The 27422-nt window shown below is 53.2% G+C and overlaps 2 protein-coding genes across 5 annotated transcripts; both read left to right on the top strand.

The window, feature by feature from the left end:
* Window positions 1-46: 46 nt before the first annotated feature.
* Window positions 47-15025, top strand: DVL3 (dishevelled segment polarity protein 3). Of its 3 annotated transcripts, XM_074328746.2 has the most exons (17): window positions 256-386; window positions 4131-4179; window positions 5826-5895; window positions 6413-6534; window positions 6654-6763; window positions 6942-7077; window positions 7240-7333; window positions 7525-7594; window positions 8226-8365; window positions 8559-8635; window positions 8751-8818; window positions 8974-9123; window positions 9722-9853; window positions 10039-10206; window positions 13292-13507; window positions 13610-14020; window positions 14855-15025. In XM_074328746.2, the coding sequence occupies exons 2-17, from the start codon at window positions 4157-4159 to the stop codon at window positions 14884-14886; spliced, it is 2019 nt and encodes a 672-aa protein (XP_074184847.1). In that variant the 5' UTR covers window positions 256-386; window positions 4131-4156; the 3' UTR covers window positions 14887-15025. The 3 variants fall into 3 exon arrangements, with proteins under 3 accessions (XP_019591422.1, XP_019591421.1, XP_074184847.1); XM_019735862.3 differs by lacking the exon at window positions 4131-4179 and having other exon boundaries at window positions 80-386; XM_019735863.3 differs by lacking the exons at window positions 4131-4179; window positions 14855-15025 and having other exon boundaries at window positions 47-386; window positions 13610-14171.
* A 2625-nt stretch (window positions 15026-17650) lies between these two features.
* On the top strand, window positions 17651-26685 carry AP2M1 (adaptor related protein complex 2 subunit mu 1). 2 transcript variants are annotated; one of them, XM_019735872.3, is made up of 11 exons: window positions 17651-17787; window positions 19755-19871; window positions 21732-21997; window positions 22730-22812; window positions 23424-23559; window positions 23646-23787; window positions 24254-24373; window positions 24471-24606; window positions 24710-24807; window positions 25292-25403; window positions 26080-26685. In XM_019735872.3, the coding sequence occupies exons 2-11, from the start codon at window positions 19798-19800 to the stop codon at window positions 26212-26214; spliced, it is 1302 nt and encodes a 433-aa protein (XP_019591431.1). In that variant the 5' UTR covers window positions 17651-17787; window positions 19755-19797; the 3' UTR covers window positions 26215-26685. The 2 variants fall into 2 exon arrangements, with proteins under 2 accessions (XP_019591431.1, XP_074184869.1); XM_074328768.2 differs by having other exon boundaries at window positions 17680-17787; window positions 19767-19871.
* Window positions 26686-27422: the final 737 nt, after the last annotated feature.

Below are 27422 nucleotides of genomic sequence, written 5' to 3' on the forward strand. Positions count from 1 at the left end.
CGCCAGCGGAGCCGGGAGAGTGGGGAGCGGAAGCGGCGGCGGCGGCAGGGGCAGGCGGCGCTGGGACCCGGGAGCGGCCGGAGAACAAGGGAGCTGGCGCCGTGGCCGGCCGCGGAGCTGGGCTGAGCCACTGGGCCGCGCCGAGAGCCGCCGCCGCCGCCCGAGAGGCCCGGCCCGGCCGCCCGAGCAGGCCGTGCGCGGGCCGCCGGGCCAGAGGCCGGAGCCATGGGCGAGACCAAGATCATCTACCACCTGGACGGGCAGGAGACGCCGTACCTGGTGAAGCTGCCCCTGCCCGCCGAGCGCGTCACCTTGGCGGACTTTAAGGGCGTTCTGCAGAGACCCAGCTATAAGTTCTTCTTCAAGTCTATGGACGACGATTTCGGGTGAGGATGGCCCCCCGCCTCGCCTCCCGGGGAGCCCGTCCCCTTCGGCTTGTAGGGGCCACTCGGCCAGTTTGGACTTCCCTTGCGACACTGGCTTCGAGCCCTACTCAGGATTCTAGGCGGTGACTTGGCCATTTGGGCTCCCCTTGATATTTTCAGATGCTGGAGTTCCAGCCTCTCTAGGGACGCTCCTTTCGCTCTTGTGAGGTACCTTGGCCTCCCTAGTTTAGGAGGACGTTCAACTCCCCAAGATAAATTAGAGTTCCAGCCCAGGAAGTCCCCTCACCTCTCAGAGACCAGCGGTCCACATAGACAGACACACCCCCACCCCTCCACCCAGTTCTAGAGCTCGAGTCCCCCATCCTTCTCCTGCCCAGGGAGCCACGTTTTTAGCACAGACTTGAGGAGTTTGGCACTCGGCCTTCGCTTTCTCCATCTTTTCAGCTCCACAGCTCCGAGCCATATTTGGAGTACCGTGCATCTCAGGGCTGTGCTGTGGGACTTTGAACTGGGGGGAGGGGGAGCTGGGGGTGCTCAGGCGCTAGGCTGTAAGCTAAGGCCTGCAGACCTGATGTTTATTTAGCTGCCCCCCCTTCCCTTGTGGGGTTGTGTGGGATGTTGTCAAGGGAGCTCCTGATGAGGAGTCCCCACTAGCCCAGATGTTGATTTCCCCTCAGAATTGGGGCCTTTTTCCTCCAGATGGTGGCCTTGGAAAGGGCCTCAGAGCCTGGGTGGGAGGGCCGGAAGAGTCTCTTGGCGTTCTTCATCTTCGCTCCCTGGCGGGGTCTTCTCCTCACTCAGCTGCAGGGCTTTGGACAGGCGGAGTTTGGAAGCAGCAACTTCCCCTTTAAGAGGGGATGGAATGTTGGAGCCGGAAGGTTCTGTAGCAGCTGGCCTGGGAGGGGGAGCCTGGCTTATCCCCTCACACCCCCCCTCCAACTCCCAGGGTACTGGGGGAGGAGGAGGCCCCCATACTAACTGGGCGCTGGGCCTGGAGTCCTGTGGGGAAGGCCTGCCCCAGCCCTCCAGGCCTAAAGGCAGCCTCTCCAGCAATAGCCTGAGGCCTGCACTGCTCTTTGCAGCTGAGGCCCCAGAGCTGAGTGAGGGGAGACATTCTTCTTCCCAGTGTTCATCAGTCTGGTTTCTCTCCCAGGACCTCAGCCCTCCTGGTATCAGGCAGCAAGCGCCTTCTCTCCCCTCTGCCTGGCATGTTGCTGTCACTGTTCCCTCCCCCCACCCCCAACTCAGGGTTTGATGAGCCCATGAGCCCATAGGTGTAAAATTGGTTTTACAGTAGGAAGTACTGTGCAGCTTCTAACTATTCTTGTTTCTGTTGTTATTCCTACCCTGGGGTACTCCTGGTGTATAATGATTGTCTGGCTTCAGTCCAGAGACAGACACCGCTGATTAGAAGATTCCGAAGAGGGATCCATATGCAAAGGGTAGGAGTGAGGGGGCAGATGCCTTGGCCTGGTAAGAGAAGAATAGAGTTAGAAGAGACCAAGCTACTTCCTCAGGATATAAGATAGGGGCAAATTAGCAAAGTCCAGTGCCCTGGGGCAGATCCCACTCAGCCCAGGTTGCTGGCAGGCCAGGCCTAACTACAGTCATAGGAGGGCCCCCATTCCATCCGCTCACCGTTGACTTAATGTTGTTCTTTAAATCTATTGTCAGCCCACTCACTCACTCTTAGCTTGACCAAATCAATAATATGAAATCACAGGTCTGATTTTCTAATTATACTTCTTTCTAATATATATTAAAAATAAATATTTACTATTGAATTAAGCCATGTTCATTCAGGTAACACCTGAACACATCTTGCGTACATCATGTACTTAAACCATCCTTTGCAAAATATCAGAGTAGGCCATTTTAACAGGGTTGAGAACAATGCTAAAAAAATGAAGTGGAGGAGATTGATTTTGTTTTTCTCCCCAGAAGGATTAATGAGCAAGAGATCTAATAGGGTTATCTTATCACAGAAGACTAATAATAGAGGAATATATATATGTATTTAACAAACTCTTTTTATGGTGCTTACAGTGTGCCGAGCACTGATCTAAATGCTTTCCAAATTTTTACTCATTTAATCCTCTTAAATAGCCCTATGAAATAGGTAGTAATATCCCCAGTTTACAGATGAGGAAAGTAGAGCACAGAAACCTGAAATAACTTACCTAAGGTCACACCGTCTGGCTAGTTAGTGGCAGAGCTTGATTCCACATCAGGAATCTGGCTCCAATGTCTAAGGCCTTAATCACACAATTGTAGGTATTATTATTATCAGCATTTTACAAATGCATCCTCTCGGGGGGAGATGCTGAGCCTTGGCACACAGTAGAGGTGATAGGGCTGCCACGCATCCTAGCCCCCTGAGAGGAGGATCAGGCAGAGGCCAGTGGCCCCTGCTGACAGACGGGAAAGGGGGTCTGAGAAGGAAGGCTGCTGTCTCTCCAGGCTTATCCTCTGAGGTCCTGGTTTGCGAGGTTCTCCAAGTCCCATCTGGTCTCCAGAAGTATTTGTCAAGCTCAGGGTAGGCCCAACTCTCTTAAATGATTTGGGAAATAGAGGAAGAATAAACATTTTCAGCCCTGAGAGAGGGTGGATGGGAGAACAAGGTACCCATGCTAGAGTGGCCTCGAGCAGCGGGAGAGGGCAACGTGGGAAGTTGGGTCACTCATTGTTGCTCCCCGCTCCATGTCACACGGTGTCCTGCCTCTGGGCCTTCTGCCTGGAGCACTTTCCCCCCTCTGGCTTCTCCAGGTCTAAATTTTCCTGTCCTCTGGGTTGAACTTTTAAAGTTATAGTATTTTCCCCTATTTATCTGTACACCTTCCCAGCTCCTAGCCAGGACATGACACCTGAGTAACACTTAGCAGATGCCTGTCCAGTGACCGCTCTGACCACTTCCCACTTGCGGTATGCTTATGTGACTGTAACCTCCGAGAATAAAGCAGGCCCCAGGTCTGATGCTTCTTGAGGTTCATGCAATGGCTAGCACAGGGCTTAAAACTCACTGGGATCTCAGCAAAGGCTTTTTCATTGCATGAGCGACCAATGATAGCAGGTTTATTTGGTTCCTGCCCTTACAAACTTACACCTAGTTAGAAAGAGAGAATGGGTCCCACTAAAGATTGCCAAAGGTAGAAACGAGCATTTATTGTATGCCTAGACTGTGCCAGGCATTTACGAATCCCATTTACTAGGATGAGACAAAGGCTTGGAGGAGTTAAGAAACTTCTCAAAGATGGGAGGGCTTATAAATGACAGAACTGGAATTTGAACCCAGATTTATCTGACTCCACTTAGGGTGTGAGTGTGTGTGTGTGTGTGTGTGTGTGTGTGTGTGTGTGTGTGTGTGTGTGATGGAACCCTGAGCCATTTAGCTCCATTATGGGAGGGGGAGGCCTGTCTGAGGTCCCCCAAGGCTGCTGAAGATCAGCTGATCATTGTGAGTCAGCAGAGCCTTGGCGACCTGTCAGTGACCCCAAGAAAGAGAGGAAACATCTGTAGCTGGTGCTGTGTGGTGGGGCCTGCTTGGGGAGGGGGTGCTGGAGACTCAGCAGCAGTTTTCCACCACAGGGAGACCCTCTCCAAAGCAGGTCACAGAATCTCTGCCATGTGGCTCACATCCCCCCTTTTCCTTTGAGATCCAGTTCCCATTGAGGGCTGTAAGCTTAGGGTACCCTAGGACCAGACTGGCTGGTAGGTCTGAACTACCTCTCTGTCCCTTTTTTCCAGCCTGTTCTGTCTCCAGGCTTTCTGCCATGGTGGGCCGGAGCTGGATGATGTGAGCTGCTTTCTTGGGGTCACTGTGGGGTTGGAAATGGCGGAGGAGCCAGAGCTCAATGGGAGGGAAGAGCGTAGGCTTGGCCTTCGAACTTGGCTGTGAGTCTAAGAATGTGAGAGCATCACAAGGAGCCAAGCACGTTCCCAGCTCTGGGCAGAAGCTCTTCAAGAATAGAGGCCCGGGCTTCGCAGCCTCTTTCCTTTCTGTCTTCCTCCTCTGCTCACAACTCCGTGCATGTGCCTTCCTCTTGCCCCTGATCACATCTTTCCAGCTCTGTCTCCTGGTGTGTTTGACACAGTCTGGGGGACCTCAGACTTTTCCAATTCCTTTCGCTGGCCCCAAACTCTAGTCATGGTCCAACTTCGTGCCTCACTGCATGCCCCAGGCCAAACTATATGCCTGTGACCTCATCCCACCCCCATGCCCACATCACTGTCTCCCCCACCGTCACCCTCCACACAGTCCCACGTCACCTCTGTCATCGTACAGGAAGGAATGTGAAATACTGTGGAAAGAGTACGGGTTTCGGTGTTAGACAAGCTTGGGGTGGAATTCCAGCTCTGACATCTTCTAGCTCTGACCTTGGTCAAGTTACTGAATGTTTCTCAGTTCCTTATTCATAAAATGGGGGTCATATTGTCTACACAATAAGGCTGATGTGAAGATTATATATTATAACCATAGGGAGGGTATAATTGGTAGGAATAAAGGCTTAGGAGTCAGGCTGACTAGGATTCAAATTCCAGCTCTTCACTTATTAGTTGTGTGACTCTAGGTGAATTTCTGAACCTACTGAGCCTTAGTTTGCCCGTCTGTATCTATCTTACAGCATTGCTGTATTAAATGAAAAGACACAAGTATAGTATTAGCTTGGTGCTTGGCCCATAATACATGCTCAATAAGTGAGAGCAATTGGACGATTAGCTCAATGGCAGTAAATGCCTTCTCCCCTTCTCTTTCCTAATTTCCTTGAATTCCTCGTCCACACCTCTTAGAAGAATGTCGGGATTCCCAGTTGAGAAGGGAATAATCAGGCTGTGCTTTTCTAGTGTAGGGTCAGAGGGCAGGAGCCCGGAGAGTCCCGTTGGGGATAGGGAAGGCTCTCAGGATTCTAGGGACAACGAGCTGCCGCTGAGCTGCCAGAGGGATGGCCGGATGGCTCTGTTGGTTAGAGTGGGAGCTCTCCACAAGGCTGCCAGTTCAATTCCTGCATGGGATGGTGGGCTGCGCTCCCTGCAACTAAAGATTGAAAACAGCGACTAGACTTGGAGCTGAGCTGCGCCCTCCACAACTAGATTGAAGGACAACGACTTGGAGCTGATAGGTCCTGGAGACACACACTCTCTCCCAATATTCGCCAATAAAAAATTAAAAACAAAAAACAAAAAGGGTGTTCCCTTAAAAAAAAAAAGATTCTAGGGAGTAGCTGCACTCATGGGGGCAGCAATTTGTCAGATGTAATTTGCAATCTGATGACTGGGAGAGGACACCCCAGAAAGGCAACTGCATCTCCCCCACCCCTGCCCCCATTTGAATAGGCTTGTGCTGGTGGTTTGATTCCCAGTTGAGGGTGGAGGAGCCCATGAGAGTTGAGATTGTGAGGACACCTCCATTTCCACCCCAGAACACCCCCTCTTTCCTTGCAGAGTGGTGAAGGAAGAGATCTCGGACGACAATGCCAAACTGCCCTGCTTCAACGGCCGGGTGGTGTCCTGGGTAAGGAGCCCTCCTCAGCCCTCTACCCAAGTTCCTGCCGTGGGCTGGACGGAGGAAAGCCATCGCTGAGGTTGTAGCTGGTGGTTTTATGCTTCAATATCTGAATCTTCCTTGAGTTTTCTAACTGAACACTTTCTACCCCCGATTCTATAGTCTTGGTGAAAAGTGAGGGAGGGGTGGGAAGTGGGGAAAGGCAGACACAGAAACACATACTGGAGACAAAATTGTCTCCTCTGCCCTTTGAGGCACTTTGCCTCAGGTTCCCTTCTGTCACCTGCTGACCTCTGACCCTGGTTCTCTGCCCCCATCCCACTTCACCAACCCATGTCTCCCTGCTACCTTTTCAACCCAACAGCTTGTCCACTTCCCATCTCAGCTGCTCTTGCGTAGTCCCATCTCTTCTCCCTTCGTGTCCCTGCTTCATTCTCCCCAAGTCTTCATGCCCTGCCAGAAGCCAACTATCCTACTTCTCCCTGGCACCGCTGTGCCATACTACCTCCCATTTTCTCCACATCAGCTGGTGTCAGCCGAGGGCTCACACCCAGAGCCAGCTCCCTTCTGTGCTGATAACCCATCGGAGCTGCCACCGCCCATGGAGCGCACCGGAGGCATTGGGGACTCCCGGCCCCCATCCTTTCAGTGAGTGTGACCTAAGGGTGGGGAGGACCTGTGGGGGAGGGCCCGTCAGCTCAGCCTAGGGCTGGGGGAGGGAGCCCCCAGCCTGCCCCCTCCCCCACCAAGTCCTCTCTTCTCTGCAGCCCTCATGCTGGTGGGGGCAGCCAGGAGAACCTAGACAATGACACCGAGACGGACTCGTTGGTGTCTGCCCAGCGGGAGCGACCACGCCGGAGGGATGGCCCAGAGCACAGTGCGTCTTCTCTGAAAAGATGCCTTTACCACCCCCACGCCCTCCCACAGCTCCCACATCTTTGCCCTACTTCCTGAGCTCTGGATACGCCTGGCCCAGTGCAGCCCCTGGCCTGCCCCTGTCCTCCCTCCCCTCCTGCGTTGGGCACTGTGAGCCTAGCTGCCTCCATCCCCTGCAGCAACCCGGCTAAATGGAACTGCAAAGGGGGAACGACGGCGAGAGCCAGGGGGTTATGACAGCTCGTCCACCCTTATGAGCAGCGAGTTGGAGACCACCAGCTTCTTCGATTCGGATGAGGATGACTCCACCAGCAGGTGGGGCTTTGGTTTCATGAGTTACTGGGGGGGCGGGTGAGCCCTGCGGGGGCTGGCCGCCTGGGAGGGATGTGGGCTTTGTGCTGGGGCCTGGGGCCCTGCAGTGCCTCCGAGGGAGCAGGACTAGGCCAGCCTGGTGGGGAACGACTGTGGGCCCCACAGGTTCAGCAGTTCCACCGAGCAGAGCAGCGCCTCACGCCTGATGAGAAGACACAAGCGGCGGCGGCGGAAGCAGAAGGTGTCACGGATTGAGCGGGTATGGGGCCAGGATTGTAGGGGTGGGTGGGGCAGGGCCAGGGCTTGCGCTTGCTCAGATCCCCTCCACTTGGGTCAGTGTTTAGAACTTAGAGGGGAGGTGGTGCTGAGGGCTCATCTGGAGGAGGAGCGAGGCGGGAGCAGTGAGTTCCTGCCCCTCTGCCTGCTGCTCATGGTCTCCGTCTATTACAGTCCTCATCCTTCAGCAGCATCACGGACTCCACCATGTCGCTCAACATCATCACGGTCACTCTCAACATGGGTGAGTCTGGTGAAACAACACTCTTGACTGCCTACTGTGTGCCAGACACTGGACAGACGAGGAGTTCAAAAAGGCACAAGATATGTTCCCTGCCCTCAAGGAGCTCTCCTTCATAAACATAAACTGGTACATAAGCTGATCATTTCAGTATCTCATGATCAGGGCTATGACAAAGAGTACAGAGAGCTATGGAAGCAGTGAAAGGCATCAGGGAAGGCTTTCTGGAGGAGGTGATTTTTGATTCCTTTCCCCCTTCCCATTTTTCAGCCATTGCATTCTTGCTCTCTGATTTCTGCCTTAGGTACTCTCTTTAGGAGATAGCTGGGTGTCGTGAAAAGAGCCCGAACTTTGGAATTTAAATCTGAGTTTGAATACTGGCTTTGCCACTTAATGGCTTAGAAAAGTCACTTAAATTCTCTGAACCTCAGTTGCCTGCTCTGTAAAATGGGACTGAGCCCCTGCCTCACAGCCAGCAAGGATTAAATGAAAGCCTATTTGAGCATGCCGAACACAGTGCCTGATTCCAGTCCAACAAATGTTACTTCTCATCCCTTTCCACCCTGTCTAATAAGGGGCTCCCAATTTGGGTAGGAACCTTGCCCCCCTCTCAAGGTCTTGTTACTCCCTGTAGAAAAGTATAACTTCTTGGGCATCTCCATTGTGGGCCAAAGCAACGAGCGTGGTGACGGAGGCATCTACATTGGCTCTATCATGAAGGGTGGGGCTGTGGCCGCTGATGGACGCATCGAGCCAGGAGATATGCTGTTACAGGTACCACTGCCCACCCTGGCTGCTGGTGTGCACAGGGAGTGGGGAAATGTACCCTCTGTGCCTTCTCATTCTTCCTATCCTCTGTATTCTGTTCAGAGGCTCCTTCTTGGTGGGGGGAAGACCCCTGACTCACCAAGCTTCCCTGCCCCCTCCCCAGCCAGCTGCTTATCCCCCTCCTGGTCCTCTTTCCCAGGTAAACGAGATCAACTTTGAGAACATGAGTAATGATGATGCCGTCCGGGTATTGCGGGAGATTGTGCACAAACCAGGGTATGGAGGGGATGGGGCATTGCAGGGGGAGGGGGCAGGCATTTCCGGCTGTCAGGCAAGGAGCTTGTCTGGCTTCCACACATCCTGCCCTCACTAGGGACACCCTTGCTTTCAGGCCCATCACCCTGACTGTAGCCAAGTGCTGGGACCCAAGTCCACGTGGTTGCTTCACGCTGCCCAGGAGTAAGTGAATGGGAGACTTGTCCCTAAAACTGGTGCCTGGTATACGTGAGCCCTGTGTCTCCTGCCTTCTGTGTTGCCCTGAACCCTCACACCTACCCTGTTGGGCCTGGCACTGGGCAGGGTGGGCAGCCCCTGATTCCTCATCCTCCCTGCAGGCGAGCCCATCCGGCCCATTGACCCTGCGGCCTGGGTTTCCCACACTGCAGCCATGACTGGTACCTTCCCTGCCTACGGCATGAGCCCCTCCCTGAGCACCATCACCTCCACCAGCTCCTCCATCACCAGCTCCATCCCTGACACAGAGCGTGAGTGTCCAGCCTAGGCCCCTGGGTTCAGCACACAGGGCCAGGTGGGAGGGACTAATGAAAGCCTACATTGAGACTCTTGCTTGAAAGTTGGAGAGGGATGGAGACGGGCATCAATTCATTTCAGCTGCCTCACCCTGCAGCTTCCCTCAGTGGATACCCGACCCTCACTAAACAGCGTTTGCTTTTGAACAAGTAGTGAGCCCTCAGTGAGCCTTAGTTTCCTCTTATAAAATGGGACTAATGGAGTGCACTTTACCAGGTTCCTGGGGGTTTAACGAGAGGTTATAAGTGAAGCGTCGCTCACAGTGTGTGGCACAAAGCAAGCACACAATAATGGCTGCCATTTTAGTTACCCTAACACACATTATGTACTGTGCTAAGCACCTTTATTTATATTTTTTAATTCTCTTCAAATTTTCTTGTAAATAGATATTAAAGTCCCTATTTTTATGGAAGGGGAAACTGAGTGTCCAGGAGGTCAGTAGTTTGCCCAACATAGGTCCATATTTATTAGGTGGTAGAGCTGGAAGGCAAACTCCTGTCTGCCTAACTCCACAGCCCCTTTTTGCCTCACCATTCTGCCTCCCGCCCCCAGGCCTAGACGACTTCCACCTGTCCATCCACAGTGACATGGCTGCCATCGTGAAAGCCATGGCCTCCCCTGAATCCGGGCTAGAGGTCCGAGATCGCATGTGGCTGAAGATCACCATCCCCAACGCTTTCATCGGTGAGAGGCCCCCATGGTGGGATGACGGACAGGGTGGGGAGTGAGTGGCCAGGGCAGGCCGGGGGCCGAGAACTCCCTGGGGCCACTCCTTTGAGCTGGAACCAGCCCCGTCCTCTTGGCTTCTGTGAGGCCAGCTGAGCCCAAGTGAGGTGGGCCTCCCAATCAAGTGGCCGCCTTGCCCCCAGGCTCCGATGTGGTGGACTGGCTATACCACAACGTGGAAGGCTTCACTGACCGGCGAGAGGCCCGCAAGTATGCCAGCAACCTGCTCAAAGCCGGCTTCATCCGCCACACTGTCAACAAGATCACCTTCTCCGAGCAATGCTATTACATCTTCGGCGACCTCTGCGGCAGTATGTGCCTCCCCCACCTCCTTGCCCTGTCTCTTGGCTGGGATTGGGGAGGTGCCCAGGCATGTGGCAGCAGAGTCCGGGGAACCCAGCGGTGGGGGGGCAACAGAGCTGGGGACCCAGCTCAAGGCCTGAGAGTTCCGTGATGGAAGCAGAGCCCAGTCCAGCCTCTTCACCTACCCTGCATCCCCCTCGAGGGCCTGGCATTTTCTCAATACCTGCTCTGTGCCTGGCATCATGCTGGTCGTTTCTGAAGCATCATCTTATCGACCCTCACAACCTCCTCCCCACCCTTGGGGAGATGGATTACTATTTCTGTTTTCAGATGAGGAAACTGAGACATGTAGAACTTAAATAGTCCACCCCAGGTCTCACAGCTAGAAGCAGAGGAGCTAGGCCATCAGTCCAGGTCTTTCTAGCTCCAGGGCCTGGATTCTTTGCACCATCCAGGGCTGCCCCAGGTGTGTGGTGCTGCAGACACATTGCCTCAGCAAGGCTAAACAGAGCTCCTACCCTTGGCCCTGCTCAGCCTCCCAACACCAAGCAGGTTACCCCAGGACAGGACCCAGGGCTGGCCTCAGGCCCAAGTCCTCCGCTTCCTCAGACCCTGTGGGTGCACTGTGCCTTGGAATGGAGCTGGAGAAGCTGTCAGGGCCACGTTGTAGAGGACTCAGCAAGCTATATGGAGAGTTTGGACTTGATCCTAAGCGAGTACAAAGCCAATGAGGGTTATTGTACAAAGCAAGAGAGATCTGCATGGAAGTCGCCTTCTTCTGAGCCTAAGGACAGCCCTTGGGAAGGGAAGTCCTTGAAACAGGACAGCATTGCTGAGGGATGGAAGCTGAAGCCCACCTCCAACAGGCACCCCTGCCTGAGGGAGCCTTCTCTCTGCCTGGTGTGCTGGCTGGAGTCTGAAAACTAACTCTTAAAATGCTTCAGATTAGGTCCTAGGGACTAGAAAGGCTGTTTCTGCGGCGCACAATCCTGGTGGAGGGTGGGTCCCTGATCCTTAGCAGCTCCAGCGTAGCCCTGTGGAGTAGTGATAGATGCATAGGGTTTTGGAGTTAAGACAGTTCCGAGTTCAAATTCTAGTTCCATTCTTACTGTGTGAACATGAGTAAGTGACACAGCCTCTCAGTGGCTCTGTTTCTTGATCTGTAAGATAATAGCAGAATGTATCTCATAGGGCTGTTTTGAGGATCATGTAAAATAATGTTCATAACACTTTCAGCCCTGTGTTTAGCCCACAGTAAGTGCCCTAAGAAAGCTGTCTATTATTCATGTACTTAATTGATTCTAAGGTGAACATTTTTTTCACATTTCATCATCTCTGAAATTGGGGTGCATCTTACAATCAGTGGCTTCTTCGATGCAATCAAATCTGGTTATTATCATCCTTAGCAGAAGTCAGCCCTAGCCCCAAATTTCCAGGGACACACTTTTCAGAATAGCTGTGGCTTTGGCTCAAGAGACCTTGTTCCATCCCTGGGGCCTCCTAGATCTTCTACCTATGGACTAAGGCCACCAGAGGCCCAGCTCAGAATCATGCTGACAGAACAGGCTGTTTCCTTCTCACTGGCTTAGGTCTCTTCAATTGGGAGTGTAGCAGTCTCAAAGGGAAGATCTGGGGACTTGGGTAGCCCCAGGAGTACAGAGTCACTCCCCTTCCCTCCCCCCCCCGCCCCCCCTGCCCCCCCCCACCGCCTTGAGACGACAGCCCAGAGATTGAAATATAGTCAATAGTTCTTGGAGCATGAACCAAGGCAGGCCCCTGCTTCCCACCACCACCTTCCGTGCTAGCTGCTGGCCTTCACAGGTTCATGGCTTGGCCCCCACTGCTTCAGCCCCCTCAAAGCCACCTCTCCTGACCTCTTCTCTCCTGGAAGATTGTGCTGGCTCATTTAGGGGCTCAGTACAGGGGCTCAGTCTGTATCCGGCAGCTGGCCCCAGCAATTACAGCTCTCTGAGAGCTCTGGGACCTGGTATAGATGGGGTATGAGCAAGGGGTGTCCTACGCAGGTCATTAGTCCTCGTGGCCCCTCATGCTCCCTTCCAGGGAGTTCCAAGATTGGTGAGGGAGCAGCTTTGCCCTTAAGGAGTACACAATTTATTAGGGGAGAAAGAGTCATGAAAGAAGTGATGGTAAGACAGTGAGAAAAGTGCTGTGAAGAACCAGGCCTGCTGGGAATGGGATGGAAAGCACAGAGGAGGCACCTTTGTAGGTCCTTCCCCCCTCACTCCCACCCTTCCCAGCAGCACTAGAAAATTGATCCGGGCCGAGGGCCTTCTATATGTGGGCTCTGAAAGGCCTTATGTTCATTCTGGTTTTTAATGGGCATTTTTTTAGTACTAGGTGAAGAGGGAGGGCAAATTTTCCCCTAAATTTCCCCAAACTGCTTCCTATTCCTTACTAATGCTTTCATCTGGCAAGATTAAAAAGTAAGCAACTTTTAGCTTCTTTTCTGGCAAAATTTGGGTTGACCTCAGACTGGTCATTTTACCTCTCTGGACTGTACTTTCCTCATCTGGAAAAAAATGTGATTAACACCTTCGTAGGGTTGTGGTAACAGGGTTGTGGTAACGTTTGCAAGAGGTGAAGTGCTTTGTATCCTGCCTAATGAATTGCAGGTATGCAGTACCTAGTGAAGGGCTGGTATTTCAGCCTCCCACCATCCCCTACCTTTCATCCTCTAAGTGAACAGAGGAGAAAATTGCCATATGAATTTTGCCCCTTCCAGCCCACTGAGGAAAGAGAAATTTCCAAAGGCTTGGTAGGGGGTCTCCACACGACTGGAAGTTGGGTGTCAGGATTTGGCATTGAGGCTCTGAAGTGGTGACTCAGGGCCTTCCGGAGTAGGGTTTTCCCTGGGGCTGTCTCTACAGGGTCTCCCTCTCCATCCGGAGGAGGGAGTTTGAAGAAGGACTGAGAAATCTCTGGCCTATGTCTCCTCCCATTCTGGGGAGAAACTACCGCTGCTGTTGCTGTCATGTCAACCAACCTAGGCCAGAGACTACTATATCTCCTGGTATAGGGGTGCGGGGGCATGGGAGAGTACCAGCTCATCTGGCCCTCTCCTGCCCTCCACAGACATGGCCAACCTGTCCCTCCACGATCACGATGGCTCCAGCGGTGCCTCTGACCAGGACACTCTGGCCCCTTTGCCACACCCGGGGGCCGCCCCTTGGCCCATGGCTTTCCCTTACCAGTATCCGCCGCCCCCGCACCCCTACAACCCGCACCCAGGCTTCCCGGAGCTGGGGTACAGCTACGGCGGGGGCAGTGCCAGCAGTCAGCACAGTGAAGGTAAGGCAGAGGGGGCCGCGAGGGTTGGGTGGGCACAGGCGCGCCCTAGACTTCCTGCGCGAGCGCTGAGCATCCCCCACCCTGTCTGCCTGTCCCTTACAGGCAGCCGGAGCAGTGGCTCCAACCGGAGCGGCAGCGATCGGCGGAAGGAGAAGGACCCGAAGGCTGGGGACTCCAAGTCGGGCGGTAGCGGCAGCGAGTCGGACCACACAACCCGCAGCAGCCTGCGGGGGCCGCGGGAGCGGGCCCCCAGCGAGCGCTCGGGGCCTGCCGCCAGCGAGCATAGCCACCGCAGCCACCACTCGCTGGCCAGCAGCCTGCGCAGCCACCACACGCACCCGAGCTACGGTCCCCCTGGCGTGCCCCCTCTCTACGGCCCTCCCATGCTGATGATGCCCCCACCGCCCGCGGCCATGGGGCCCCCAGGAGCCCCTCCTGGCCGCGACCTGGCCTCTGTGCCCCCCGAACTGACCGCCAGCAGACAGTCCTTCCGCATGGCCATGGGAAACCCCAGTGAGTTCTTTGTGGATGTGATGTGAGCAGGGCCCCTCCCCCACTTCCATCCCACCCCTACCCTGGCTGGCTGCGTCCCTCTCTCCATCCTTCCTTCCGTCTTTTTTACTTTGTCTGGTACCTAAAAGGGAAATAAACAGAACTAAATCCAGGCGCGCTAACTGCTCGCTGGGCTCAGTGAGGGCGGGCGCATCCACTCATCGTCCCTGCAGCCCCTAACCTGCCATGGCCCCAGCTTGGCCCTCTGCCCACTAACCGCTACACAGGACTTCTCAGGATCCTTCATGTCCCTGGGACCCGACTCGCTGGTGCTGTTCCTTACTCCCTTCTCTGCATACACTTCAGGAGTCGACCTCAGCAGTGCCCTTGAGGACCTGCTCGGCCCCTTGTCCCCACCTCTCCCCACTCAGTTTCACCATTCATCCACCTACATCATCCCTCTGTTACCCTCATCCCCTTAAGCATGTGTGCCAATCTCTTGACTTTTCCCCACAATACTGACACCAAAAAAAACTTACTTCGTCTGTTCCTCCTCCTAACTGTCCCCTGCCTGCTGCTTGTACCCTAGAGCTGGGGTCACCTCCGGTAACTATCCCTGCCAGTGCTGGGCCCTTACCAGGAGCCCAGAGGGCCCTCCGGTGCCTGATCTGCTAGTGGCTTCAAGGGAGCATTTCCGCTCTACCCCACCACCATCCAGCCCATCGTGCCTGCATTTGTGTGCTTGTTCCTTCAGACCCCTAACCCTACTAACCAGCAGGCTCATCTCACCTCTGGGCCTGAAACATTTCTTCTCTTTCTTTTTTCCTTCCCCAATTTTTCCTGGGCCTGGAGCAGCCAAGAATTTCGGGCTGTTTGACTTTCTGTGAGCCCCCAGCGAGGGGAGGCCCAGCCTCCGAGGAGACCAGGAACCCTGCTTCAGCAGCCCCTCAGGGCTTCCCAAGGATATTCAGCCCCTACACCCATACTTCAACATGTTGAGTCACTAGGCTTCTGGGGAGGGCCCCAGCCACTTGCCCACGTACGACTCTGTTCGCCTTTCCAGACAGTGTGTGCGTGCTTTCTATTTCTTTCTCTTTCACATGTGCACGCGCGCACATGCCTATGCAAGTCCACTGAAGCTTTAGGGCTGGTCCCTGCCCAGAGGGCTAGACCCTCTTCCATTCCTCTCCCAGGTGATAGGGCTGGTCCCGATTTACCGCTACCCTTCCTCCCCTCCCTCCTAGTCCTCAAGCCTCCCACACATGTCCTCCTCATCTTCCTACCTGGATAAAGCATAAGCTGGGTCTCCGGCTAGGCTCAGCAGAGGACTCCCCAGACAACTGACAGGCTGTTCTCACCATGCCTACTGCTGCACAAACCTTTCCTGTTTTCACAATCACCGTGATACCCCAGAACAGTCGGGCAGGGGGACTTCTGGGACGTCCAGACAGTGCCAGGTTTTATTTTTTTACCTTACTTTTAGTTTAAACAAATCACGACTTTCTCTTTAAGTCTCTCCTATAAATTCTCCTGGCTCACCTAGGCTCCCCTATTCAAAACTGGGATGTCAAGAGTGAAATGAAGTACTAAGCTCCAGGTTTTGGGGTAAACCCGGATAGGGGCATTTTGGCATTCATTCATTTCAACAAATACTTCCTGGGGTTTTTAGTGAGTGAGGGCTGTGTTGGAAGTCTAACTCAGTCTTGCCTGCCATGTGGAAGCTCTGGGTTTGTTCCCAGCCAAGACCATGGCTTCCTTTAGCCACCACTGTAGGGCTGCCTCCTGTACTTCTTTCTTCTCTGACTGCTTTGTCTAACTCTCTTGAGAATTCCTCCACTATTGCTCATGCCATCGGTGCTGGGGCTCCCAGTGTTCATTACATTTTCCTATTTACTCCCCAAATGGTGTCATCCATCTTAATGTCCTCAACTGCCACTGATACACTGATGATTCTCATATATATACATCTCCAGCCCCCATTTCCCTCCAACCTTTAGATCTGTATTTTTATCACCCACTAGACATCTCCATGGACATGTCCATATGGACTCAACTCATTTCCCTCTCCACCTCCTGACTTCCGACCCTGGTTACCTTCATCACAATCTACATAGGCTCACCAGCCAGAAACATTTATGGGCTTAAATTCTTTCCCATATCTTACTAGTCAGCAGATCATATCCATTCTACTTCAATATTTCTTGAATTTGGCCCTTCTTCTCCCTCTGCCTCTATGCTAGTTCACAGGAGCATAAGATTTGGAGTCAGGTTGTTCTGGGTTTAAATCCCAGCTCTACTACTTTTTGGTTGTGTGATAAGAGAGTTATTTCATCTCTCTGAGCCTCAGTTCCCTCACGTGTAAAATGATGATAATAATACCTACCTCACAGGGTTGTTGTGAGGATTTAAATTAGATAGTGTACGAAAAGTGCCTAGCACAGTGCCTGGCACACAGTAGAATAGGTGCTCAATAAATGGTAGCCATTATTATTATTATTATTATTATTATTTACTCTAAATTGGTAAGGGCTTAGGATATGTATTGAAGATAAAGCTTTTGGAAAGGTAGGGATGAAGCCTTGAGTGCTGGTACAGGGATCAGAAGTATCTATATTCAGTCACTTAACGGCTTCCGGCTATAACCATGATTTGAATGAAGGAGGCCAAATCTTTATCTTGCCACATTCTGGCTTCTGGAAAGAGGATGCTAGGGGCAGTAAGGCTTGCAGGGTTTACACTTTCTTGCCCTTCCATCCTTCCTCCAATGATGGTCTCAGCCCTAACTAGGGAAGGCATCACGGTATCTCTCCCTACAGAAAGAGAAGAGCCAACAGATTTTCTACAGGTCCTGCAAGAGCCAATCGGGCCTTTCATGTTCACGGATTGGCTCTGTCTTTTCTTCTTGGCTATGATATGCAGCTTGACACTGTTCATCAGAAGGGATTTCAAATCCCATGTCCAATTAAATTCACCTCACCAGCAGTTTTCTAAGCAACATATATGCCTGTCACTGGAAGGCACACAGGTTGTGGCCTTCAGCTGACAGTCACATAGGTATAGCTGAAGTAGAATATGGACGTATTCTTGAAAAGCTTTGGCTAGTTTTGTCCAAGTACTTGCCTCCTTAGCCACCGTCCCCTTCCTTGAGTCTTGATCCCTGGGAACCGGCTCATGTCTAGCACAAATACATGCTGAAAAAAAAACTTGGTAGAATCAGAGGTGATGTTAGAAAGCAGTAAATTCAGCACAAACACTTCTACTGCCAAGCTGTGTGTTGTGTATAAAGTGAGGACAGCCAGTCCTCGGACTCTGGAGACAGAAGAGGCCTGCAGCAATCCAAGGCTTAACAGATGGGCTTCAACAAATGGCCCTAGAACTCGAGGCATTCGTAAAACACCGAGCTAGGAAGGGGAGGGACTGCAATTACCAGAATGCTCAGTGGGGAAAATGAAGTGAGCGTGAGCGGCGTATTCTGGGATGTGTATTTCGGGTAGGGCTGGATAAGGCCACTCCTACCCTTCTTGTCGAAGATTCTCGAAGGCATTCGGTAGTTGTAGTTTTGCTAAACCTGGAGAACTTAAAATTGTAAGCGAGAAGTCTGAGGGTCTGACGGGATTTGTAGTCCGCGCGGGAGTCGGACGCGCACGCGCACGCGCAGCTGAGGCCGGGGCGGGGCCGGGGCACTGCGGCGAAAGCAGAGGCAGCGGGCAGGCAAGCAGGGGGCGGGCGGACATCTTGGAATACGGAGAGTGGCCGGGCCGGCGGAGCAGGGCGTCCGCGGACATCAGGTGAGTTCGAGATCTGGCCTTACGGGGTGAGGCTGGACGCCTGCCCCGCTGCCCAGCTTTGCCCTTCCCTGCACTGCGCTACGCGGAAAGCTGTCCACACCCAGGAGTGGCCTCAGCCTTCAGATCTCGGAGGGAGCTGAAGGCGGGGCGGGGGCGCCCGGGGCGCAGTTGCAAGGCAGGCGGGGAGCGGCGCCCTCCACCTGACCCGCCCGGCGCCTCCCGTGAGAGGGAGACCCACTGGAATCCTCCCAGATCATGGGCGCCACGCGGCTCCCCCGTCCATGGGATCGTGACAACACCCCTACCCCTCGGCGCCTCCTCTCAGCGCAAGGACAATTTCCCAATCCCCCAGGACAGTGACACCCCCTTGTGCCTCCTCCTTGGAGTGTGACAAGCCTCCCACCCAGCGGCACCCCTTCCTCCCAGTTGACACCCGCGGCTTTTATTCCTCAGACCTGTGACAGCCCTGCACCCCGTGGAATCATTTTCTTTTTTTCCTGCGACGTCTTCCTACTCAGGGGAAAAGCCCACCACCTCCTCATACCTCTACACCTGAACCCCAAAGCAGGCTCTGTCACCCCATTGTTCCCTTATTCACCACTGCCAATTTCCCCCACCTCTTCAAAGCCCTGACCTTTGCCATACTGAAACTTGCCTCCAGGTGCCCCCACCAGCCCCGCGGCTGCTGTGGCACACATATGTGCCCACCTGAGTGTACTGCCTGGCGTTGGTGCGGGCTTTTCCTTAACTAAATAGTCTATTCCTGTCCGGGGCCTCACCTCTGCTTCTCTGTGCCCAAGCTGCCTACCACTTGATACCTGTGAACCTTTGCCCAGGGTTCCACCTCCATTTTGCCTTTCCTCTCCCAGCCTCTTTGGCGCTGAGAAATGGGATGTGCCCACCACCTTGACAGACCTCTCACTGAGTCTGGGAGACTTTGATAGCCACACTAATAGGCTTTATTTTACAGTTTAGAAAAGTCTGCTAAACTCCCCCTGTGCAATTAATACCAGGGCTAACCCAGGAAATCTAGAACTAAATTAACCCTTTTTGTTCATGCAAACAGTCTTAGTTTGACCCAAATAATTTGGATAAATCAGGCATCCTGTCCCTTGCTTGTAGGCACTCAGGCCAGGAGTGAGTTGTATTGTGGGTCTGGAATCACAGAATTTCAGCTGGAAGGATCTCTTAATTTTATGTACCTTCATCTCGCCTCCCAGCTTATTTTTATTGTACTTGGGAGCTAAGAGAGAGCCTCCCGTTTTGAAAGAGGGGGTGGTCGAAAATGACTAATAAGCAGCTTGGGTCATTGAAGTTAGTAGGCCAGGGCTGAGGCCTTTCCCTTCTGCTCTTTTGCCTACTTATCGGACTGCCTGGCAGAGCCTAAGGCCTCCCTTCTTTCCTCCTCCCCCCCCACCCTGCACACCTTTTCCTGGAATGTTTAGACTTCTGTGAATTAGAGAGCCAGAGGTTCAGGCCCTGCCTCCTTCTCAGAAGGGTAGTAGAGCCTGAGACTGCTTCTAAAGCTGTGCCTGGGGGCCCCAGGCCTGAACCTACTGAGTAATTCCTACCGCCATTCCTGCAGCCGCAGGCAGGCCTTAGCAGTGACTCACTGGTGGGAGCCTAAGTGAGTCTGCACAGGAAGGAGCTGAAAAGGATCCATGCTGAGCTCAGCTCTGTGAAAAGGGGAAAGGGGCTACTATGTGGGCTCAGCCCCAGAAGAGGGAGGGTTAAAATGGCCTTAGAATCCTGGGCCCAAATCTCACCATTTCTTCCTCCTTTCCAGTGTGGGGATAAACAGGAACTGGAGCCTGGCTAAGGGGAGGGGCATGCCTGTGAGGGCTGCAGGGTCACTTACTGGAGAGTTGAGTCAGGGAAAAAAGCCCAGATTGTGACCTGCACAGCCCCACAGGGGACGCAGGAAGGGTTTATGAGGCCTTCCCTTACCCTGCCCCTGCTTATCCTAGGTCTTTTCTCAGAACGATGGGCCTCGAAGACTGAGCTGCCGCCATGATTGGAGGTTTATTCATCTATAATCACAAGGGGGAGGTGCTCATCTCCCGGGTCTACCGAGATGACATCGGGTGAGTCCCCTGGCTGAGCCAGCTGTGCCCCCACCTCCCCAGCATGCAGGGCCAGGTCTGTTCCTATCAGGCTTGACTTGACCACTCCCACCCCCTGCTGCATCATGGAAGCTCAGCCAGTACAGCCTGACTCCCATGAGGTCTGGTGGTACTGGCCTGGCAGCCAGTTGCTGGCCACTAGACGGGACCTGGGGAATGGCGTGGGCTCCAAAGTCTTAGGAGCTCTGGCCTTTCCTGCCTCCTATTTCCCTTAGTGGCAGACCTGGTAGCTGGAGATGAGTGCTTTTGCCTGGTCAGGTTGATTCCTCCTTTGAGGAAGAGGGAGATCGGTTTCCAGTGGGTGGAGTCAGTGGCCAGGCTGGAGGTACTAATCCATCTAAGTCTTGCTTTCAAAAGCCTTTCTCATGGTGAGAGCCCTCACTGGATTCTCTTTTTCTTTTTTCATTAAAGTTTATTGGGGTGACAATTGTTAGTAAAGTTACATAGATTCCAGGTGGACAGTTCTGTATTACATCATCTGTATGTCACATTGTGTGTGGATTCTCTTACAAGCCGCTCCAGGCTGCCTAATCCTCTCCCATTCCCACTCCCTTTCTCAGAAGGAGGCAGGCAGGCTGCTGACTTAGCTGTTTCAGTTCCTCTCCGCCATTTCTGGGGGAGAGGTTGTGAGCAAGCCTGAGGCACTCTCCAGGTCACTGAGGGGAAGGTGGAAGGGCAGGGAGGCCATGCTGCCCTTTGTGGCCTATCAGAGTAGACCTGGAATGGCTCCTTATTCTGGGTCCCTCAAACCTTACAAGGAGGCACAGCTTGCTTCTCATTCTGCCCCGCCCCGCATGCCACTGCTCTTTCTTGACTGAGGGGCATGTCCTGGCCTCAGCAGCTCTAATGAGATTAGGCTCCTCTGGTCTGTGCTGCCCTGTTTTTCTTCTCGAAGAGCTTGGGATGAACAGTTACAGAATGGGTCTGCTGCAGGGGCCCAGCTCCTTGGCTCCTGGCTCCCTGGCTGATGAGCTGGTGTGGCCTTTGTGGCTTTTGTCCATTGGCTGGTGGTGGGGCATGAGCTAGAGTTGTAGCAGAACCTGGCTTGCCTGAGCCTGGCTGACTACCCCCATCCGTACCCCCCTCTGGCCCTGGATGGACCTGGTTAAGCCATGCACTGTCCTGCATGCTTTGCTGTGCTCTCTGCTCCTTGCCTGTCGCTTGTCTGCTTCCTCCTCATGGTGTGTGCTGCCCACCCAGTGTGTTGTGTGTCTAACCCTCTCTCTCGTTGGTGTCACTCTCCTCTTCTTGCTGGCGTCATTTCTCTCATCCCATCTCATTGGCTGCCGTAGCAATAGGTAAGCGGCCTGTCAAGCTGCCGCCCAGGCACAGGTGGGTGGGGCGGCCCTGCCCCCCCATCAGTTTTTTTCATTCTCTGAGCTTGCCCTGGAATTGGATCCTGGACAAGAATGGGTGGCCCAGCTCCATGGCCCCTTGGTGCTCCTCCCTCAGATTAGAGCTTTCTCTAAAGTCATGCTGGCTTTGTCTAACTTCTGGGGGAGCCACCTTCCCCACTGGTGGGAATCACTAGTGGGAAGACAGGAGGAGAAGCACGATCTCTTTCTCATGTGGGCCTGGGCTCACTGAGAAGCTAGAGAGGTGGCAGCTGGGAAACTGGGGCCAGGCCTGGGAGTCAGGAACATACCTCCCTACACCTGATGGACTTCACTTTATTCAGGTTACATCTGTCCTCCTGTCATTGGGTTTCAGCGTGAGTCAGACTTCAGCAGTGAAGTGGGGGTGCTGGTAGCAGCTGTGGTGGATCCCCATAGAAGGAGGTTTGCCAGTGCTGAGCAGCCTGTGTGCACCCTCTTCCCTCAGGAGGAACGCAGTGGACGCCTTTCGGGTCAATGTCATCCATGCCCGGCAGCAGGTGCGCAGCCCCGTCACCAACATTGCTCGCACCAGTTTCTTCCATGTTAAGCGGTCCAACATCTGGTTGGCAGCTGTCACCAAGCAGAATGTCAACGCTGCCATGGTCTTCGAATTCCTCTACAAGATGTGTGACGTAATGGCTGCGTACTTTGGCAAGATCAGCGAGGAGAACATCAAGAACAATTTTGTGCTTATATACGAGCTGCTGGATGGTGAGGCTGGCAGAGTTGGGGGCCTAGGGTGGGGATGGACCTGGGGGGCCTCGCCTGGAGGTGGGAGCACATCTGAGGCGCCAGTGCCCTCAGAACTTTCTTTCCTGACTGTCTGGTCTTTTGAGCCCTGAGAAGTCCAGTCCAAATCCAGACCTGAAAGCTGCTCCGAAGTGGACCAGAAATAGGCCAGGCTAGTGTGTAGAGGTGGGGAAGACCAAAAGGTCTTTCAGGGACTAGGAACCTGGCGGGGATTTGGTGGCTGGGCCTCCTGTGTAAGCCCGTTTCATCCTCTTACCTTTGTGGTTTGGGCTTTAGTTCACTGTCCTCCCAGCTTTCCATCCCAACAGCTGCCGCAGAGCCTGGAGGAGGGTGAGATATTATATGCCCTTCGGGTGTTACCTGTGTTCCTCTATAGGCTGTGATCTAAGTGAACAGAGTCCTTCCGCCTTCCCAGCATCTCTGTTTTCTAAGGCTTAGGACTTCTTGACTTTTCACTCACCGGCCATGTGACTCTTCTGCGGATTTTCTTTATTTGAAAAAATCTGACATTTTAATTGTGTTCTTCTGAAGCACAAATCCCAGAGTAAATACTACAAAGCTGGAAGATTTGCTGCAGATGACCCCACACTCTTTTGGAGCTGTGCTGGTCAGACATGTCCAGGCCAAGGGCGGGATAGGAATGAAGGAGCCTGCAGCTTTTTCCAGGGGCTGATGGTTCCCTTCCTTTTGCAGAGATCCTAGACTTCGGCTATCCACAGAACTCAGAGACAGGCGCGCTGAAAACCTTCATCACCCAGCAGGGCATCAAGAGCCAGGTATTCAAATTACAGCCACAGTCAGGGTGGAGCCCAACATCCCTTCATCCAAGCTGGCCCAAGCCTTGTCCTAGCTGACTCAGGAGCCTGCCTTTGACAGGAAGTGCTGGCCTGAGCCTTCTGCCATGACTACAGGCCTATTTTGCTCTGTGTGGTCCCCTCCTGACTCAGGAACAGCTGACTCAGCCTTTCTGTTACTGGGAATATAGCTCAAACAGTTTCCTTCTGTACTGGGGGGAGGGGAAATGTGGGCTGCTCTGGGGGCCTGTCGTTCCTCAGGAGGAGAGAGCTGGGCCCTCCTATGGGATCCAGGCTCATAGCCTTCTCCTCCTTCTGTTCTGCCTGCCTCTTCCCGTCTGTGCTCCCCTCCTGTTTCCTGTGGGCTCCTCATTGGCCATGGCCTCCAGCATCAGGTAAGCTGTTCTCTCAGCTTCCACCGTCACAGCTTTGCTCCATTTTCTCCAGGCCCTGTCCCATGGGGCTTGTGGGGAAGATGGGTTCCAGGGTGGGGACTAAAGGGGGGGGGGATGAGGGTGGAGTGGGGATAGAGACAGGATGATTGAAGGTAGAGAGGAGTGATGCCATTGCTGTTTGTCTCTGTCTCCATGCAGACAAAAGAAGAGCAGTCCCAGATCACTAGCCAGGTGACTGGGCAGATTGGCTGGCGGCGGGAGGGCATCAAGTATCGCCGGAACGAGCTCTTCCTGGATGTTCTGGAGAGTGTGAACCTCCTCATGTCCCCACAGGGTGAGGGCCCCCTTGTGATGAAGCTGGAGAGGGGCTGGGACAGGGTCCTGGTCCTGACTCAGCTGATCCATTTATCTGTATCACAGGGCAGGTGCTGAGCGCCCATGTGTCGGGCCGGGTGGTAATGAAGAGCTACCTGAGTGGCATGCCTGAGTGCAAGTTTGGGATGAATGACAAGATTGTCATTGAGAAGCAGGGCAAAGGCACAGCTGATGAAACAAGCAAGAGGTGCCTGAGGCAGGGGAGCTGGTGGGAGAGGGTGGACCTTGGAGGGCTGAGCGGGGCCTGGTAAATCACAACTTTCTTCTGGACATCATTTCTGCAGTAATACAACCTCCCTCTTCCCGAGGGTGTGCTTGGCTGGTTGCTCTTGACATGAGAGATTGCCCTCATCCTACTCAGAGAGTAAGCCCCTTTGGTCCCCAGGACCAAGGCTCTCCTGTATAGACTGATGGCCTCTGCCCAGTATGCCTGAAACCTCTGGGTCCCAAGCAGCTTGCAAAGCTCCCACTCATCCCTAACTCTGGGGCGGGGACCCCTGAGTCAGAAAACTGCATCCTGGTAGCTTTCCATAGTCTATAGTGGAAACCTTGCCCAGGTTCTGGCAGCCTTTGGGTATGGGGTAACCTCCCAGCTCAGTTCTCTTCTGACACTCTCCTGTACCAGTGAGGAGACTTTCTGCCCCTTCTTGCAGCGGGAAGCAATCAATTGCCATCGATGACTGCACCTTCCACCAGTGTGTACGACTCAGCAAGTTTGACTCTGAGCGCAGCATCAGCTTCATCCCACCAGATGGAGAGTTTGAGCTCATGAGGTGCGTGTGGGGTGTGCGGAGGCGGGCTGCTGCTGGCAGAAAGGGGGCAGAGAGAGGACAGGCTCTGCTATGCCAACCTTGCTCCCCACACCTGAAGGTATCGCACCACCAAGGACATCATCCTTCCTTTCCGGGTGATCCCACTAGTGCGGGAAGTGGGACGCACCAAGCTGGAGGTCAAGGTGGTCATCAAGTCTAACTTTAAGCCCTCACTACTGGCACAGAAGATTGAGGTGAGGACAAGGGGCGTGGGGAGGAAGAAGCATTTGTCTCCATGAATAAAGGCAGCTGATGTCTGGGCTTGACAGCGCTCCCTGACAGGTGTGTCACTTCTAGGTGAGGATCCCAACCCCACTGAACACAAGCGGGGTGCAGGTGATCTGCATGAAGGGGAAGGCCAAGTACAAGGCCAGTGAGAATGCCATCGTGTGGAAGTGAGTCTTTCCTGCAGAGGCCACAGCAGGGCTCAGGGTGCCTTGCTGTACCCTTTTTGTCAGTTACACGTCCCAAGTGGGTATGTGGTGGTGGTGAGGGTGGGGGTGGGGGGGCGCCTGTCTGCTCCAGGAGCCTCTGCTTATGCTCTCACTCCTTATACCTCTGTGTGAGTGTGCACATGTTTGCACTTGCGTGCGTGCATACATTTATTTATCAAGATGCTTTAACATTTGCCCTTGTAATACATCTGTGAAGTAGACAGAGAGTAAGGGATGACATGCCCGTGTATCTAAGCAGAAACTATAGCCCACGGTGCTAAAGGGATAGCAGACCCAAGGTTCCATAGCAGATGGTTATCAAGGTCCTCACCACATTTCCTTGTCCTAGCACCTCCCCAGAGCTTCTGGGTTCTCTCCCCCCAGCCCCTGGGAATTCCTCTAATCTACCAGGGGTACCTGCTGCCCTTTGCCCCTGTGTTCCCAGGATCAAGCGCATGGCAGGCATGAAGGAATCACAGATCAGCGCAGAGATTGAGCTTCTGCCCACCAATGACAAGAAGAAGTGGGCTCGACCCCCCATTTCCATGAACTTTGAGGTATGGCAGAGGAGGGGCCTGGCCCCATAGCATGGTACGCTAGGAAAGATCTTAGAGATCATTCAAATCAACCCCTATCCCCTTACCACCTGCAGATGAGGAAACAGGCCTAGAGAGAGGAAGTGACTTTTAATTCATAGACCCATTTCCTCCCGCTCCAGGCCTCCAACCAGAAATTGTTATTCATGCTAACAAAAATATTTGACTTTTTTTGGCTTGTCATAAAATAATCTTTGGAAATTTTTAGATTGCTTGGATACCAGATAAGACAAAGTTTACTTACAGACAGAATAATGGGCTGACTTTGCTTTGTGCGTGTTAAACATACAATTTTCTCCACCTTAGTTTTTAAGTCCATAATATTGAACAAGATGAGTATGTTCTAAGGCAGGTCTTGGTTGCTCCTTCCTGCAGATTAAAGGAATTGAATCAAGTTATCATAGGCAAGGCCTGACTTTAAACCCACGTGATTGCTAGTTACTCTTGGACATGCTTTCTTCTTTAGTAACCTCTTGAGAGAACCCCTCACTACCCCAGCTTCCCCTAGCTTCTTTCAGGACCCCAATTGTTCAAACACCTGTAGGAGAGAGATGAAGCAGGGCAGAAGTACAAAACTTCCCAGAGGAGAGTGGCTGTGAGAAGAAGGCTACATTTCTAACAAGCTTCCCTTGCCCAGGTGCCATTCGCGCCCTCTGGCCTCAAGGTGCGCTACTTGAAGGTGTTTGAGCCGAAGCTGAACTACAGCGACCACGATGTCATCAAATGGGTGCGCTACATTGGCCGCAGTGGCATTTACGAGACCCGCTGCTAGCTGCCCAGTAGCAGTTAGCCTGCCTCCCCACCCCCCCCTTCCACAGGTCCAAGTGCCCCCCCACCACCACACATCAGTGTCCCCTCCCTCCTGCTTTGATGCCTTCCCTTTGCATCAGCCCGAGTCTAGGTCTGGACCAACCACATCGTGAGTGGGACTGGTGGAGCCGTCCCTCGGCTCCCTGGGCAAGGTGGTTTCTGGGGCTCCTGCTTCTCCATCCATATGTATACCCTGGCCCAATGCCAGGCTCTGAGTTCCGTGACCAAAGCCAGGTGGGCTCCCTCTCCTCCCCTCCCCTGTGGCCACATCTCTTGAGGGGGAGGGTTGGCTGTCCCTCACCTCAGAGCTCCCCCAATGGCCAGTAACAGATCCCCAGCCCTCAATCCCTACTCTGCTTTGGGATAGTGTGAGCTTCATTTTGTACACGTGTGACTTCGTCCAGTTATAAACCCAATAAACTGTAGAGCGGAACTGCTGGCTAAGTGTTGATGTGGGAGCCACATGGGGAGGAGAACTGGTGCGACTGTGCTTCCCATGTCTTAACACTGCTTGCTTTGAGTCGGATTTTCTATTATGAGCTCTCTCAAGGCTCTTCCCTTGTCTTGGTCACAATTGTTAGGCCTCTCCAAGGCCATCTAGCCCCTAATCCTGATTTGTGTTAGTCCCAGTTCTTCTCTCTCCTCTGAGAAGAAAACTGCTTCAAGGGCAAGCAAACCCACCTGGCCCTAGATCCCTGAGGGGAGAGATTCTTTCCCTAGTTCACCCCTAGCCTTAGGCAGGTTATGTTCTAATGAGCAGAGATTAAGCCAAATTTACATTTAGTTTTTTTCAACCTTCCTGAGAAATTTACTGACCTCTTAATCCCATTCTTTTCCCAAATGCCCAGGCTTCCCAAACCTTGGTTAGGTGGGTAGCAAATGGGAAGATTTGACTTCCCAGGCCTCTTAAAAATTCCTCCTTTCTGTACCCCCTTCTTCACTGCCTGAGGAGGAAGTGATGTTTCATATTCTGCTGGCGTGGAGCAGATGAAAGCAGATTATCCCTCACGGGTTTTCCTTTGCTTGGTATCAACCTTTTCAAACCTAAAAAAACTATTACAGAAAATTTCAAAACTAAACAAGTAGCAAAATATAATGAGCCTTCATGTCCCATCATCCAATTCAACAATTATCGTCTCATGGCCAATTCCTTAATGTCACACCCAATGT

Source organism: Rhinolophus sinicus, chromosome 17 (genome assembly GCF_057876585.1).
Source record: "Rhinolophus sinicus isolate RSI-liver-muscle chromosome 17, RSI-T2T, whole genome shotgun sequence".
Classification (NCBI taxonomy): domain Eukaryota; kingdom Metazoa; phylum Chordata; class Mammalia; order Chiroptera; family Rhinolophidae; genus Rhinolophus; species Rhinolophus sinicus.

Bases quoted from the DNA above. Each gene is read 5' to 3' on its own strand.
- DVL3 (XM_019735862.3), top strand. From the start codon at position 226: ATGGGCGAGACCAAGATCATCTACCACCTGGACGGGCAGGAGACGCCG. The intron at 5,896-6,412 runs GTAAGGAGCCCT...TCTCCACATCAG, and splicing joins ACGGCCGGGTGGTGTCCTGG to CTGGTGTCAGCCGAGGGCTC. The intron at 6,535-6,653 runs GTGAGTGTGACC...TCTTCTCTGCAG, and splicing joins TCCCGGCCCCCATCCTTTCA to CCCTCATGCTGGTGGGGGCA.
- AP2M1 (XM_019735872.3), top strand. From the start codon at position 19,798: ATGATTGGAGGTTTATTCATCTATAATCACAAGGGGGAGGTGCTCATC. The intron at 21,998-22,729 runs GTGAGGCTGGCA...TTCCTTTTGCAG, and splicing joins TATATACGAGCTGCTGGATG to AGATCCTAGACTTCGGCTAT. The intron at 23,788-24,253 runs GTGCCTGAGGCA...CCCTTCTTGCAG, and splicing joins GCTGATGAAACAAGCAAGAG to CGGGAAGCAATCAATTGCCA.